Genomic DNA, 12,328 nt, shown 5'->3' with positions numbered 1-12,328 from the left:
GGGGCGGGGGCGGGGCGTGTCTCTGTGGTATTAGAGCAAAATAGTAAAGGAAGAAGCTGTGGCAGACTGAAAGCCATGCAGGACTGGAGCTAGTGACTGAAAGGACGCCCGGCAGGGACCCAGCAGGGAAGCAGGCTGGAGCCATGAGGACCCTCATTTACTATAGCACACTGTATAAGACAACAAGCTTTGTTGGCGTTCAGGTGTGGATTTATTTAGGAAAACAACCCACAAACACCTAGAAAATGAATGGCATAGGGTACATATTCTGTCCTTGAATCACACCAGATAGTGAGGCGCTGCTGCAGTTTCCTTTGCAAAGATAGTGGGTTGCATGTGGTGTCCTGTCTTTTGTCCAATCTGGAGAGATTCAGGCAGGCACCCAGCTACCCCAATGTATCTGCCTGCTTGTGAGCTGTATGCTCAGCTCATTTGCTTCGCGAATTGGTACTGGATTCTTGCTGGGCCTCCTGCCTGTTCCTATGTGCTCTGTGGCACAACCCTGTCCAAGCCTGCCTGCCTTCCTACTGGAGTCTCCTAGGTCTATCTATGGTTGTGGTTGGGCTGCTCGGCCTGCCTTCAGCCGTTCTTTTACTTTTGTGTGACTGCAAGAAGAATAAGGTAAAATGTAGCAAAAGTTTCCTCTTCACTTAAAAATAAATGACAAAATATATATATAATTTACTTTCTGAACCATTTTTATAAGTTTACAGTACAGTGCACATCTCTAGAATTCTTTTCATCTTGTGAAATTAAGACCTATATCCATTAGAAACTCCCCAGTCCCTTCTCGATTCTATCCCTGGTAACTACCATTTTGTTTTCTGTCCCTATGAATTTGTCTACTCTAGATAGCTCATAATGTGGAATCATTTTAACTCTTTTTTGATTGGCATATTCTACTCAGCATAATGTCCCCAAGATTCATTCATCTGTCAGAATCATACTCCTTTTTAAGGCCGAATTACGTTCCACTGTTTTCTTTGTCTCTGTTTTCTTTGTCTGCTCATCCATTGGTGGATGACTGCCGTGAATAGTGCTGCCATGAACATGGATGTGTGGTCTTCTGCACCTCTGTTACTGGTAACCGTTGCACATTTCATATTTATATAGTGTTCAGGCCCCAGAGCCCTCAGTGGCCATCTCCTTCCTTTGCTTTGTGGTTGTTGAGGCTCTTCCATGGAGGTTTGTCCCGACCTTGTGAGTACTTTCTGAGTGAAAGTATTGGCTTGGTTTGCTTTTTCCTGTTCTTCCTGATTGTTCTCTCCCTTTCCCTCTCTGCCCTCCACACTCTCTCTGACACCAGCAGCCGACTTGCAGGGACTTTTTGAGTTCTGGCTTGGTGAAGATTTCAGCACCTGCTTGACTGTCCTGGGAAAATGATTCCCTCTCTGGCATCGTGAAAGACTCACATTCTTTCATATCTTGCAGTCCACGGCATGCCCCCTGTGTCCTGACTACAGCATGCACAAAGGGCCTCTCTAGGTCATTGGACATGGAGTAGATGGACTTTCAGTTCCTGTTAGGACAGGTATGAAGTCCAAAGCTGGTGGGTTTTGGTCATTGCCAATTTCCCAGCACTGGGGAACTGCACTTGGTATGTGGTAGGCATTCTATACATACATGCTTGAAGAATGAATAAGTTTAGTCCTGAACCTCTATCTGAGTCATAACAAAATTGAGGCACTCAGTAATGTAATGACTGATCTCAGGCCAAGTGGGTAGCTGGTGATAGACTCAGCATTACTTTGTAGCAAAGTCTCCAAATCAGATAGAATCCTTTGTACTTCAAGAGGTGCAGGTTGCGTGTATAAGCTTGCACACAAAATTGACCTGCATAGTTACACATATGCTTTTATATTTAAAAAATTTTATTTTGGCCATACATGGGGATGGAATCTAAGGCCTTGTGCATGCCAGGCAAGCCTCTCCCACTGAGCTACACTCCCATCCTGAGTTTCATATTTTAATACCACATCCATGAAGAATCATATCACAGGGTTAGAGGAACATGTGAATGGATTTCCACACTGATTATCAGCTAGATTTAGGTAACTGACTCATTAAAATGATCCATGTCATTTAAGGAAACTGGAACATTGTAGGACAAAGTAAAACCCTCCTGAAATGAGCATGTGATATGTAAGCAGAATGATAGAACTGGTCCTGCAGAGCCAAGCCAGTGGTAGGACACAGGGCCAGCTTTCACTTAGAATGTTTGCCTGCTTCTGAGCAGAAAATAAAACATTGTGGAGGGAGGGGGAATAGAAAGAGGAGGTGTTTGTCTCTAGGGCTTCTCTGCAGGCCCTCACTTAGTGGGGGCTTGCTCTGGCTTAGTGGCTCTTCAGAGACCACCAGCACCAGCTTCTGGCTGTGCAGTTCACTGATGGGCATGCATGATAGCCCCTGGGCATAGGAAAAGGATAAATTGCTGGGGCTGTATCCCCTAGCCCCCAAGGAACGCCTCATAGTGAAGCAGAACAGTGGTTCCTATGGGACACCCCACATTTAGGGTGGCAAGTGGAAATATTACCTGCCAAACTCAGCTCCTGCATGCTTTTTCAGCAAAATGCCAATCAGGAACTGGTAATGAAACAGGTTTAGGACCTCTTACAAGAGTGTTTTAAAATATAGGCACTTTGAATATTGGACTTCTTGGACATTTTAAGACCAGAAAGACATGTAGAATACCTGTCAGGGTGAGTAAAGTTGTTTTATGAAGATCCGGGAAAACATTTGCTGCCCCTGTGCTGAAGTAAATCCAGCTCCCTTCTGCATCAGTCTGTTTGGCTACAGATACCTTTCATGGAGGGGACACTTGGGTGTGTTCCCTTGCTCGCCTTTGAATTAATTCCCTGTAAAGTTCCCATTTCTTAATTGACATGCAGAATATAATCATCTCACCCTTCTCTTTGTAAATTCTTTACCATTTGCAGCCTTGGTTTTAATGTTTCCGGCCTTCAGGACTGCATTTTATGTGTGCATGGATTTTTAGATTATGTTTCTATGCACGATGAGATAGCTCTTCTGTGGGGCAGCAAAAAGAACAATTTGCACATTCAAATTACCCTTTGTTTTTAATTTCTGCTCTCAAAGTCACCTGTGTAATGGAAATCCCTTACATTCCTATCTTTGCCTTCAGTTATTGAATGTATCAGGTGGGTCAGGCTGTCTGTCTGTATGAAATAAAAATGTACACACACTATGCAAACATGTCCTCATTGACACATGGAAGATGAAAGGCTTAACATGAATTGTGTCTGTTTACACTTAACACGGAAAATTCTACTCTGACAAACTCTGGAGTATCAGTAATGTTTGTTATCATAACATTCTCTCTTTTTTCCTTTCCCCCTCCTCATCTCATTTTTTAAGTTAGTTGCAGTTTACTGTGGAAGAGGCTTCAAAAGACTCCAGCTACCTCTCCCACTTCCCTGAGCTTTGGAACCATGCTCTCAGACTTTAAAGGGCAACAGAATCAGCTGATGTGGGAGGACCATGTGGTACCAGGGAGATTCTATCACTACCCTAGTTTTTTCCTGGTCTTCCTGTGTTTCATGCATACTTTATTTGGGTTGCTTGGGGATTTTCTTGGCATATATAGAATTGAGAAATATAGGTACAGGGACCGAGGAAATGGCTCAGTGGGTAAAAGTGCTTGCATAGCAAGCATGAGAACCCAAGTTCAAATCCCCACTACTCACATAAAAAGCCAGGCATGGCCACGAGTACTTATAACCCCAGCATTGCAGGGAGAGGGAGGATTTAGAGAGGGGAGGATCCCAGGAGCTCACATGCTAGTCAGCCTAGCCAAAACAGTGAACATCTGGTTCAGTGAGAAAACCTGTCTCAAGACAATAACGTGGAAAACAAAACAATAGAGAAGGCCTCCTCTAGCTTCTGCATGCACACAGACAAGAAATGTGGGTGCATAGGCCTTTACCTGTGCCACACTGCAGATCTTAGTGGGTACAGAGGATAGTGACTTGAGAGAGTTAAAGGGTTCTTTCTTGGCTCTCACTGCCTCTCACAGGGTTGTAGCTGGACCAGCAGGATCAGAACACAAATTTGGGGGCCACTTTGTGACATAGCAACACTTCGATGTAATATGTTTCTGCTGCATGCTGGGGAGTTTGAATGCTGTCCTACATGCAAAGCAAAGCAGGCCTCCTGAGCACGGGTCTCCATTAGTTTTTCTAGCCTCTCTCCTGCTGCTCTTCTCCCTGTTGTGCTACTGCATTCCTTCAAGCTGCCACCATCATGGTCAGCTCCAGCTGCCTCCAACTTGCCCCTCTCTTTGCCTGGGTACCCTGCCCCTTGCCCATGTTAAACATAATTTGGGATCCTAGAAAAAGAAAACAGAAGATTCTGCTATCTTCAGGAATCTCCTCTGAGAAGTCTCATATCTTAGAGAGCCATGAGCACTCTTCATGGTTCCAGAGCTTTACCTGTTGAGTTTAGAAACTTTTTTTTTAAATCAGTTTTGCCACTTGCTGGAGTAGACTGTATGTTCCTCTTGTGTAAAATTCAGCTACACATCAATCCTCTGCCAGTCTTTTAAATCATTTTTGACTCTTACAAAGTGATAGCACTAGAAATGTTTTTTTGTTGTACTATACTGTTTTCAGTGAATTCATTTTAACAGAAGTGACTATTGCACTGAGCCACTGGCTAAGCCAAACTAGGCTTCTTACACACATGCAAAGGCTTTGATGTATTGGATCGCACTCACTCTCAGAACTAGAGATAATGGTTGGTTGCCCAGTGTGTTTTATTCCATTCTTTGCTTTTGGACCTGTAGTAAAAGAATTCTAATTTTGCTTTTATTTCCAACCATAAAATATAACTATCCCATTTTTGGGGGAGAAAAGTTAATGAAAATAAAAAGCATTTTTATTAAATGACTCACAGGATATTCTTGAATGGAAATTGTTGACAGAAGTTTAGTCAATAATTTTGCTTATTTCCCTCCTATTTATGTTAATACTTTTTAGACTTTGGCAACAAAATGAAGGGATATTCTTAATACTTAATCATTGTTGTTGCTTACAGCTTATCCCAATGATGGTAACACAAATCACTTACCTGATTGTTGTCACCATGGTAGTAACAGCCCATTTTTGTAGGTGAGGAAATTGAAGCTCAGTAATGGGAGCATGTAAGAAACAGTGGGGTCCTGGAAAACAGCACTCAAGATAGATGCTAAACATGTAAGCACATCTGTGTAACTCTTTCAGACATTTTGATAACCACCCTTGGGAAGTTTTCTTAGCCAGACATTTTCCACTTGCCTTCCTCATATTATCAGGTTTTGGAGATTTATTTTCCATATGTGTATAAATTGTTTATGTTGTTCCCTTAAGTTCTTAGAGTAGAAATTCTGCCTCTTGATTGTCAGAAAATGCCTCTGTGTTGGTGTCTTTGCAGAAGTGAATTCTGGATCAGGTACCATTGCATTGCCTGATTCCTGTTTGCTTCTACTCTCCTTATTTCCTGGTTGGACACCACATCCGAAGTCCACTCTCAACTGTTCTGGCACTGTCCTTTCGTCCCTGTTCTGCCTGCCTTTATTTCCATAAGCTTTTACTATTCTTTGTAGTCTTCTTGGGATCTTACATTTTGAAATCAACCTTATGTTCTGCAAAGCTTTGTGGTCTTTCTGGATCTGTTCCTTTGGAAGGGAGAAGGGTGTCTCTTATTTCTCTGTGCTCAGCTCTGAGCAGAGGGAGTGTCTGCTTCCTAGCGCTGTGAACTACGGAGTGCTTTCTCCCTTAGTGCATGGATTCTTTCACAGCACAAATGAGGCATGCTGCATTCGCTTTCCTGTTTGTGGCTTGTGCCTTTTGAACACTGCTATCTTTCATGGTCCAGCTTGGTTATCCTTTTTTTTCTGTTTCTGTCACAAAACACCCCAAGACCAGCAGTGTCAGTCATAGAATTAAAAACAGCTGGTTGCTGGGTCCTGCCTTGTACTTTGTGGCTTGGGCTTGTCTTCCCTTCCAGAAGAAGTGAGTAGTTTCTTCCTATTTTTTTCCCTTTGTTCTGTAAATGGGAGGGGGTGTCAAGTAAGGAAAGGACTCTTCCATTTGAAGGAGCTGCCAGTCCCAGCTCGGTGTGCAGTGTGACTTCCATTCCCAGTGATCTTTACTCCAGATGGCAAAAAGTAGCAGGTCCTTTCTATTGCCTGCATGTGAAAGACACACATCAGTTATGTGTCTTTGTGCTTCTTCACTTGGTCTTGAATTTTTGTGATCTGTTGCAAATGAATTGCTAACAAATGAATTGATACCAAATACTTTTATAATGTGATCAAGCACATATTAAATACAGCAATATAGTTCAGTACTCCTATAAATTTAAAAGCATATTAATATACTTAATTTACAGTGGCATAGAAGGAATAAAAATTTTCAGACTGGGCTCAGGAAAAAAGAAGTATTCTCTTATTTCCTGATGCAAGACTTGATGCCCTTGTTGTTAAGGGCATTGAGTCATTGACTGGAAGCTGAGCAAAAAATGAAGTAAGAGCATTGAGAGATGGGAAGGAGAGAGAGGGAGTTGAGGGACAGTTGGGAACTGTTAGCTCGGGTGTTAGCACAAAATGCCAAGGAGATATTTGAATCCAAGTCTGCATGAGGAGAGAATGGGGCAGTGTGTGAAGAAGGGAGGCCTTCTGATGGCAACAGGCTGAAAGGTAGGGAGGAGCTGGGCATGCTAGAGGCTACTGAGCAAGTGTGCTAAGCAAGCATATGCTAGAAGATGAGATAGAAATAGGTGGACCTGGACACTATAGAGTGATGTTGGCCTTGTGTTGGGTCAAGGGTGGACCAGAGGGAGGTGTGGACTGGAGGAAGGTATTGCTGCTGCCCAGGCTGAAGATGACAGTGGTCAAATCAGAGTTATAAGGCTGGAGATACACAGGCAGGGTGAAATTCATCTATGGTCCGTGTGTTCCTTGGTGAGTATTGTGCACCAAGTACCGTTTTAGGCTCTGGAGATGTAACTGTTAACTAAATGGAAAATAACTGTTCATCCTTTTGGAGCTGCCATTTTGATGGGAGTGATCTGAGTGAGAGAGCATGAGAAAAAGACCACAGCTGGGTTCTGGAGACGATGGACTTAGTTAGGGTGGAAATGGACTGAATTAATAGACAGCTCTGTGAGGTCGAGAGTAGCCAGGTGGATATATTCCTGAGCAGTCTGAGCCAGTGACACGTGTTCCAGGGTCACCCTGAGTAAGGTTGGCACAGGAGGCCACTTGCAGGGTGCAATGTCAGAAAAGGCTAAGGACAGGAATTACCAGCTAGAGGTCAGGTATAAGAGAAGGAGTGATTACCAGTGGGCACATGGCATCTAGGAAGCCCAGTGGAGGCTGCAGTGCCACATGGTTGCTCTGCAAGGCTTTGCTGAGACCTGTTCAGTGTCACAAGACCTGTAGAGGCTCAGTCGGCGTGGAGGCAGCCAGGGATGAGGATGGTGAGAGTTGAAACCGTAGGCAAACTTTGGGCCAAATTATTATTACTTTTTTGAAGTTTTAGGACAATTTTCTTAGAATTTTAAAGAAAAATCCTCAGGGCAGTCCAGCTGGAAATCTCGGCAGCCACCTTGAGGAGGAGAATGGAGGGAAAGAGGAAAAAAGCCATAAAGCCATGCTGGTTTAGACCCTTCGTAGAGGCCAGACGCATGGCCAACTGGCAGCCGCATGGCAGGGAGAAGGAAGCTTTAGAGAAAGAGTAAAGAAATACAGGGTGCTGGGGCAGCTCAAGCGTTAGAGAAAGCATGGTTAGAAAAGGGATATGAGGGGCTGGAGAGATGGCTCAGTGGTTAAGAACACTGGTTGTTCTTGCAGAAGACCCAGGTTCTAATCCTAGCACCCACATGGCAGCTAACAACTGTCCAGTTCCAGGGGATCCGACGGTCTCTTCTGTCCTCCGGGGGCATTGCACAACACGGGTGCACTTACCTACATGCAGGCAATACACACACATAAAATAAAAATAATAAATTTTAAAAAAGAAAAGGGATATGAAAAAGAAAAGGAGAGATTATGCTTTTCTGAAGAATTTGGAAAAGGGGCAGACTTACAGAAAGCTGCATGTCTGTGGCTGGGTCCAGAAGCACTGCTCTTTGGGCCACATTTTGCTGTGGAAGGGCTGGTGTCTTGCACGGGAGACCCTTAATAATGAATAGTCTGACTTCTCTAAATCTATTTCTTCATTCTTAAGGTGATTATGTGATTGTAAGTGAGGTGTGGTTGGGAGCAAGCATCACATGATGAAACGACATGATTCGTTAGAATCTTCTAGGGTGCCTGCCCATTGCTGAGTGCTCACTTTTCCCATTTCTTTGTCATAGGGGCCTTGTTTTCTCATCAGCGAAATGAGGGGACTGAACCAAACAGGTTCATTTCTAGGTTCTCAAGCTTTAACGCACTTCTCTGCCCAATTCCTTCAGTGGCTTCAGTGTCTTGGGGAACATTTCTCCTTCCTCTTCTCTGTTCCACATTGGTTCTGTCCCTGATTAATCCCCCAAAAAGCCTCCCTTGGGCCCCTCTCACACTCTGAGCCTTAAGGGGGCCCTGTTCCTATGAGACTGTGTTTATCACCATGTGTGATCTTTCTTGAAAGGACTCTGCCAGACTCATTTCATTTGGTCCTCTGTATCCCTGACCTACTGTCTCTGTTTCTTTTCCCGTCTCTGGCCTGTGGAACATCATGTGGTTTTTAAACCCCGCCTTTGATGACACCTTGCCCCAGTCCTCCTGGGAACTGGAGTAGGCTTGCCCTGTGCACTCTATTCATTATGCCCTGTCTTGGTTGACTGTTGTTCACTTGTGAATTTTGCTATGAACTTCTTTGCATCTCTTATGGAATCATATATACAGCACCCAAATTAATGCATTACATGGGTCAGAAAACTTTACCAAATCTGAAAAACTTGGGTTGGTATTATTAACATTTAAAAAAGTTTAGTAACCAAGGCCATATTTTTGATGTGTGGTTCTAGAATTTTAAAAATAAAAAGTTCCGCCGGGCGTGGTGGTGCATGCCTTTAATCCCAGCACTTGGGAGGCAGAGGCAGGTGGATCTTTGTGAGTTCGAGGCCAGCCTGATCTACATAGTGAGTTCCAGGACAGCTGGGGCTACAGGGAGACCCTGTCTCAAAAAGACAAAAAAAAAAGAAAGAAAAAAAAAAGTTCCAGGGGCTGGAGGCATGGCTCAGTGGTTAAGAACATGTCTGCACTTGCAGAGGACAGGAGTTCAGTTCCCAGCAGTCACACTGGGCACCTCTCAACTGTAACTCCAGCTCAAGGGGATCTGACACCCTTTCTGGTCTCCTGTGTGCATACCCACAAACAGACACATAGTTTAAAATAAAGCAAACCTTAAAATTTAAAAATTAAGTTCAGTTATTAAGGCCATTTAACCAAAAGCTGTTATAGCTGCAGATGCATTGGCATAGCTATTCTACTTCTAGGGATTTATCCTAAGAAAGTACTGTTGGATATCTGGAATATTACAACGTGAACAATTGGAGATAACCTGTCTTAACAAGAGGAAATCAGTTAAGAGTAAAAGGGACTCATGGTATATATTAATAATTCAAATTTAGTCTCTCCTTTTAACATTTGAAAAATTGTATTTGATATTGTATGTGTGATGTATATCTGTGTATACTTGTGAAGGTCAGAGTTGATGCCCTTCCTCCACTGTGGGTTCCAGGGATTGAATTCAGGCTTGCTTGTCAAGTACCTTTACTCACTGAGCCATCCCACTGGCTCCTAGTTTCTCTTTTTAAAAAAAAAAATATTATTTTTATTTTATGTGTATGTGTGTATTGCCTGCATGTAGGTAAGTGCACCCATGTCGTGCAATGCCCACGGAGGACTGAAGAGGCTGTCGGATCCCCTGAGACTGGAGTTACCGACAGTTGTTAGCTGCCATGTGGGTGCTGGGATTCAAACCCAGGTCTTCCGCAAGAACAACCAGTGTTCTTAACCACTGAGCCATTTCTTCAGCCCCCTAGTTTTTCTTTAAAAAAAATGATATTATAGAAAGACTTTACTGGCTTGGAAAATGTCCACGTTAGTTAAGTGAAGGAAGTACATTTACAAACGGAATACTATTGTCTGATTTAATTTCTTGAAGTTATTTGCAGAGAAAAGATAATTGGTATAGGTAATATAAATGTTGCTTATCTGTGACAGTTGAGATACTAATGACTTTTACTATGTTTTTGCATGCTTTCCTATTTTTATAGGAAGCATGCTTTATTGATTAACAAAGTACTTTATTAAAGTTGGAATTGTATATCTCTTATTCGTAAAACCACATTTTCTATCTTTTGTTCAGTGAACTCATTTGTTTACATTATTGGAGGGCATACAGGGCCATCTGGTCCATATCAAATGTAGCAGACCCAAGTCCCTGCTTTCCAAGTCACAGTGACTGTTCTTGAGAATAGACTTCATTGCTTGGTGTCCTTTGGGCTGGGCAGGTAGTAAGTTGTTAACTTGGCTGCTGAGCTGTTTGGGCATTGTGAGATGGAACTCCACAGAAGGGGTAGGGCTGAGAAGCCTGGCAGTTGTGGATGTAGGCTAGCCTGGGTTGCATCCTGGAGTTGAGCATGTAAACCCATGTGATCTCAGGCTCAAAGCTTTAGTTTGCACTGTTAATGTAACTGACCTCTTCCCACAGGTCAGTGAAAATACATGTTGAGCAGCAACTGGGTTGATGTAAGTGCTTGAGTAACAGTAAGCAGGTGGTTACCAGGTGGGCAGCCTGCAGTCCATACCTCATTAGTCTGCAGTGAAAAACTGGGGTTTTTTTTTAAATAAAAATAGAGGTTTCCTATAAACTCACTGTATTGGGGGTTAGAAAGTAGTTTGAAGAATGATTTCTGTTTAACAGACATGTCCTGCTTGTGCCCTTTTGTCTCCCCTCAGTCTGTGGGCCTGGGATCGACATCCGCAATGACTATCAGCAGCTGAAGCGTCTGGAGAACTGCACGGTGATTGAGGGCTTCCTCCATATCCTGCTCATCTCCAAGGCTGAGGACTACCGCAGCTACCGCTTCCCCAAGCTTACAGTCATCACCGAATACTTGCTGCTGTTTCGTGTTGCCGGCCTCGAGAGCCTGGGAGATCTCTTCCCGAACCTCACGGTCATCCGTGGCTGGAAACTCTTCTACAACTACGCACTGGTCATCTTTGAGATGACCAACCTCAAGGATATTGGGCTTTATAATCTGAGGAACATTACTCGGGGGGCTATCAGGATTGAGAAAAATGCTGACCTCTGTTACCTCTCCACGGTGGACTGGTCCCTCATCTTGGATGCTGTGTCCAATAACTACATTGTGGGGAACAAGCCCCAGAAGGAGTGTGGGGACCTGTGTCCAGGGACCTTGGAGGAGAAGCCAATCTGCGAGAAGACCACCATCAATAATGAATACAACTACCGCTGTTGGACCACAAATCGCTGCCAGAAAAGTAAGAGCTCCGTGGACCACTGCTTTCTGTGTCCCACTTGCTTTCTTCTCCTCGTCTCCCTCTCCCTTCTCTTCTGCAGAGCAGGGTGAGGTCACATTTCTGATGTGGCATTCCTGATTTGTGGAGGGGTTTCCTGGGGAGTGGGGTGGGGTCTTGTTTGGCTTTCTTGTACATTTGAGAGTTCGGAGGTGCAGGACTTGTGTGTGTGGGGTCCTGGTTGGATGCCATTGTGGCTGTTGTCAAGCCTGACCAGATTACATATTAGAACTACTAATCCACTGCATTTGGGGGCTAGTAGCTCACTGACCTTCAGCTTCCCTGCAGAAAAAGGTGACCTGGTGTGCTTTGCAAGTCCCTGATGCTGGGCAAACAGGAGCTTCTTACATGTCAACTCTTGCATCCTTTATGTGAAGGGTTTTTTTCTTTTTTTTTGTATGGCAGGACTTCCTTTTCATGAATGTTAAAAATATGGTTGGGTAAAGGAAAAGTAAAGCTCTCATTCACATCCTTAGTGCTTAATGAGAACACTGACACTTAGGTATCCTGGTCTAAGATAGAACACTTGGTGGAGGCAGAAGGCCTCTGTACTGGTTTCCAGGACCCATGGCTTAGGCCCTACTTGAGACAGCTATGTAGAAGGGTGTGCTTAGAACTTTTGAGCTTGTGTTTACTTTTTTGTATACTTGTTTATAGAACAGTTGTGAAAATCTTGTGCAGACCCTTAGTGAAAGTATATTGGAAAGCATTCATTGGTTCTGGAGTCATGTGGTGGTATTTTGAAGCTTCTTGTTTATCTTATTTTCCCTGTAGAAAGCTGAACTCTTTCTCCAATGTGAT

At 43.7% G+C, this 12,328-nt stretch overlaps 1 protein-coding gene across 1 annotated transcript in view; it reads left to right on the top strand.

Moving 5' to 3' along the window:
* The window catches only part of Igf1r (insulin like growth factor 1 receptor), a 282,994-nt gene that overhangs the window by 38,870 nt on the left and 231,796 nt on the right, over positions 1-12,328 (top strand). The window contains exon 2 of the mRNA XM_008852347.3: positions 10,946-11,491. Coding sequence (XP_008850569.1) covers positions 10,946-11,491 — 546 coding nt within the window. The remainder of the gene's footprint in view (positions 1-10,945; positions 11,492-12,328) is intronic.

The sequence above is a fragment of the Nannospalax galili genome, unplaced genomic scaffold, assembly GCF_000622305.1.
Source record: "Nannospalax galili isolate Female #2095 unplaced genomic scaffold, S.galili_v1.0 scaffold63, whole genome shotgun sequence".
NCBI classification, from domain to species: domain Eukaryota; kingdom Metazoa; phylum Chordata; class Mammalia; order Rodentia; family Spalacidae; genus Nannospalax; species Nannospalax galili.
The sequence above is the reverse complement of the archived record's forward strand: the minus strand, read 5'-3'. Positions and strand labels throughout refer to the sequence as shown.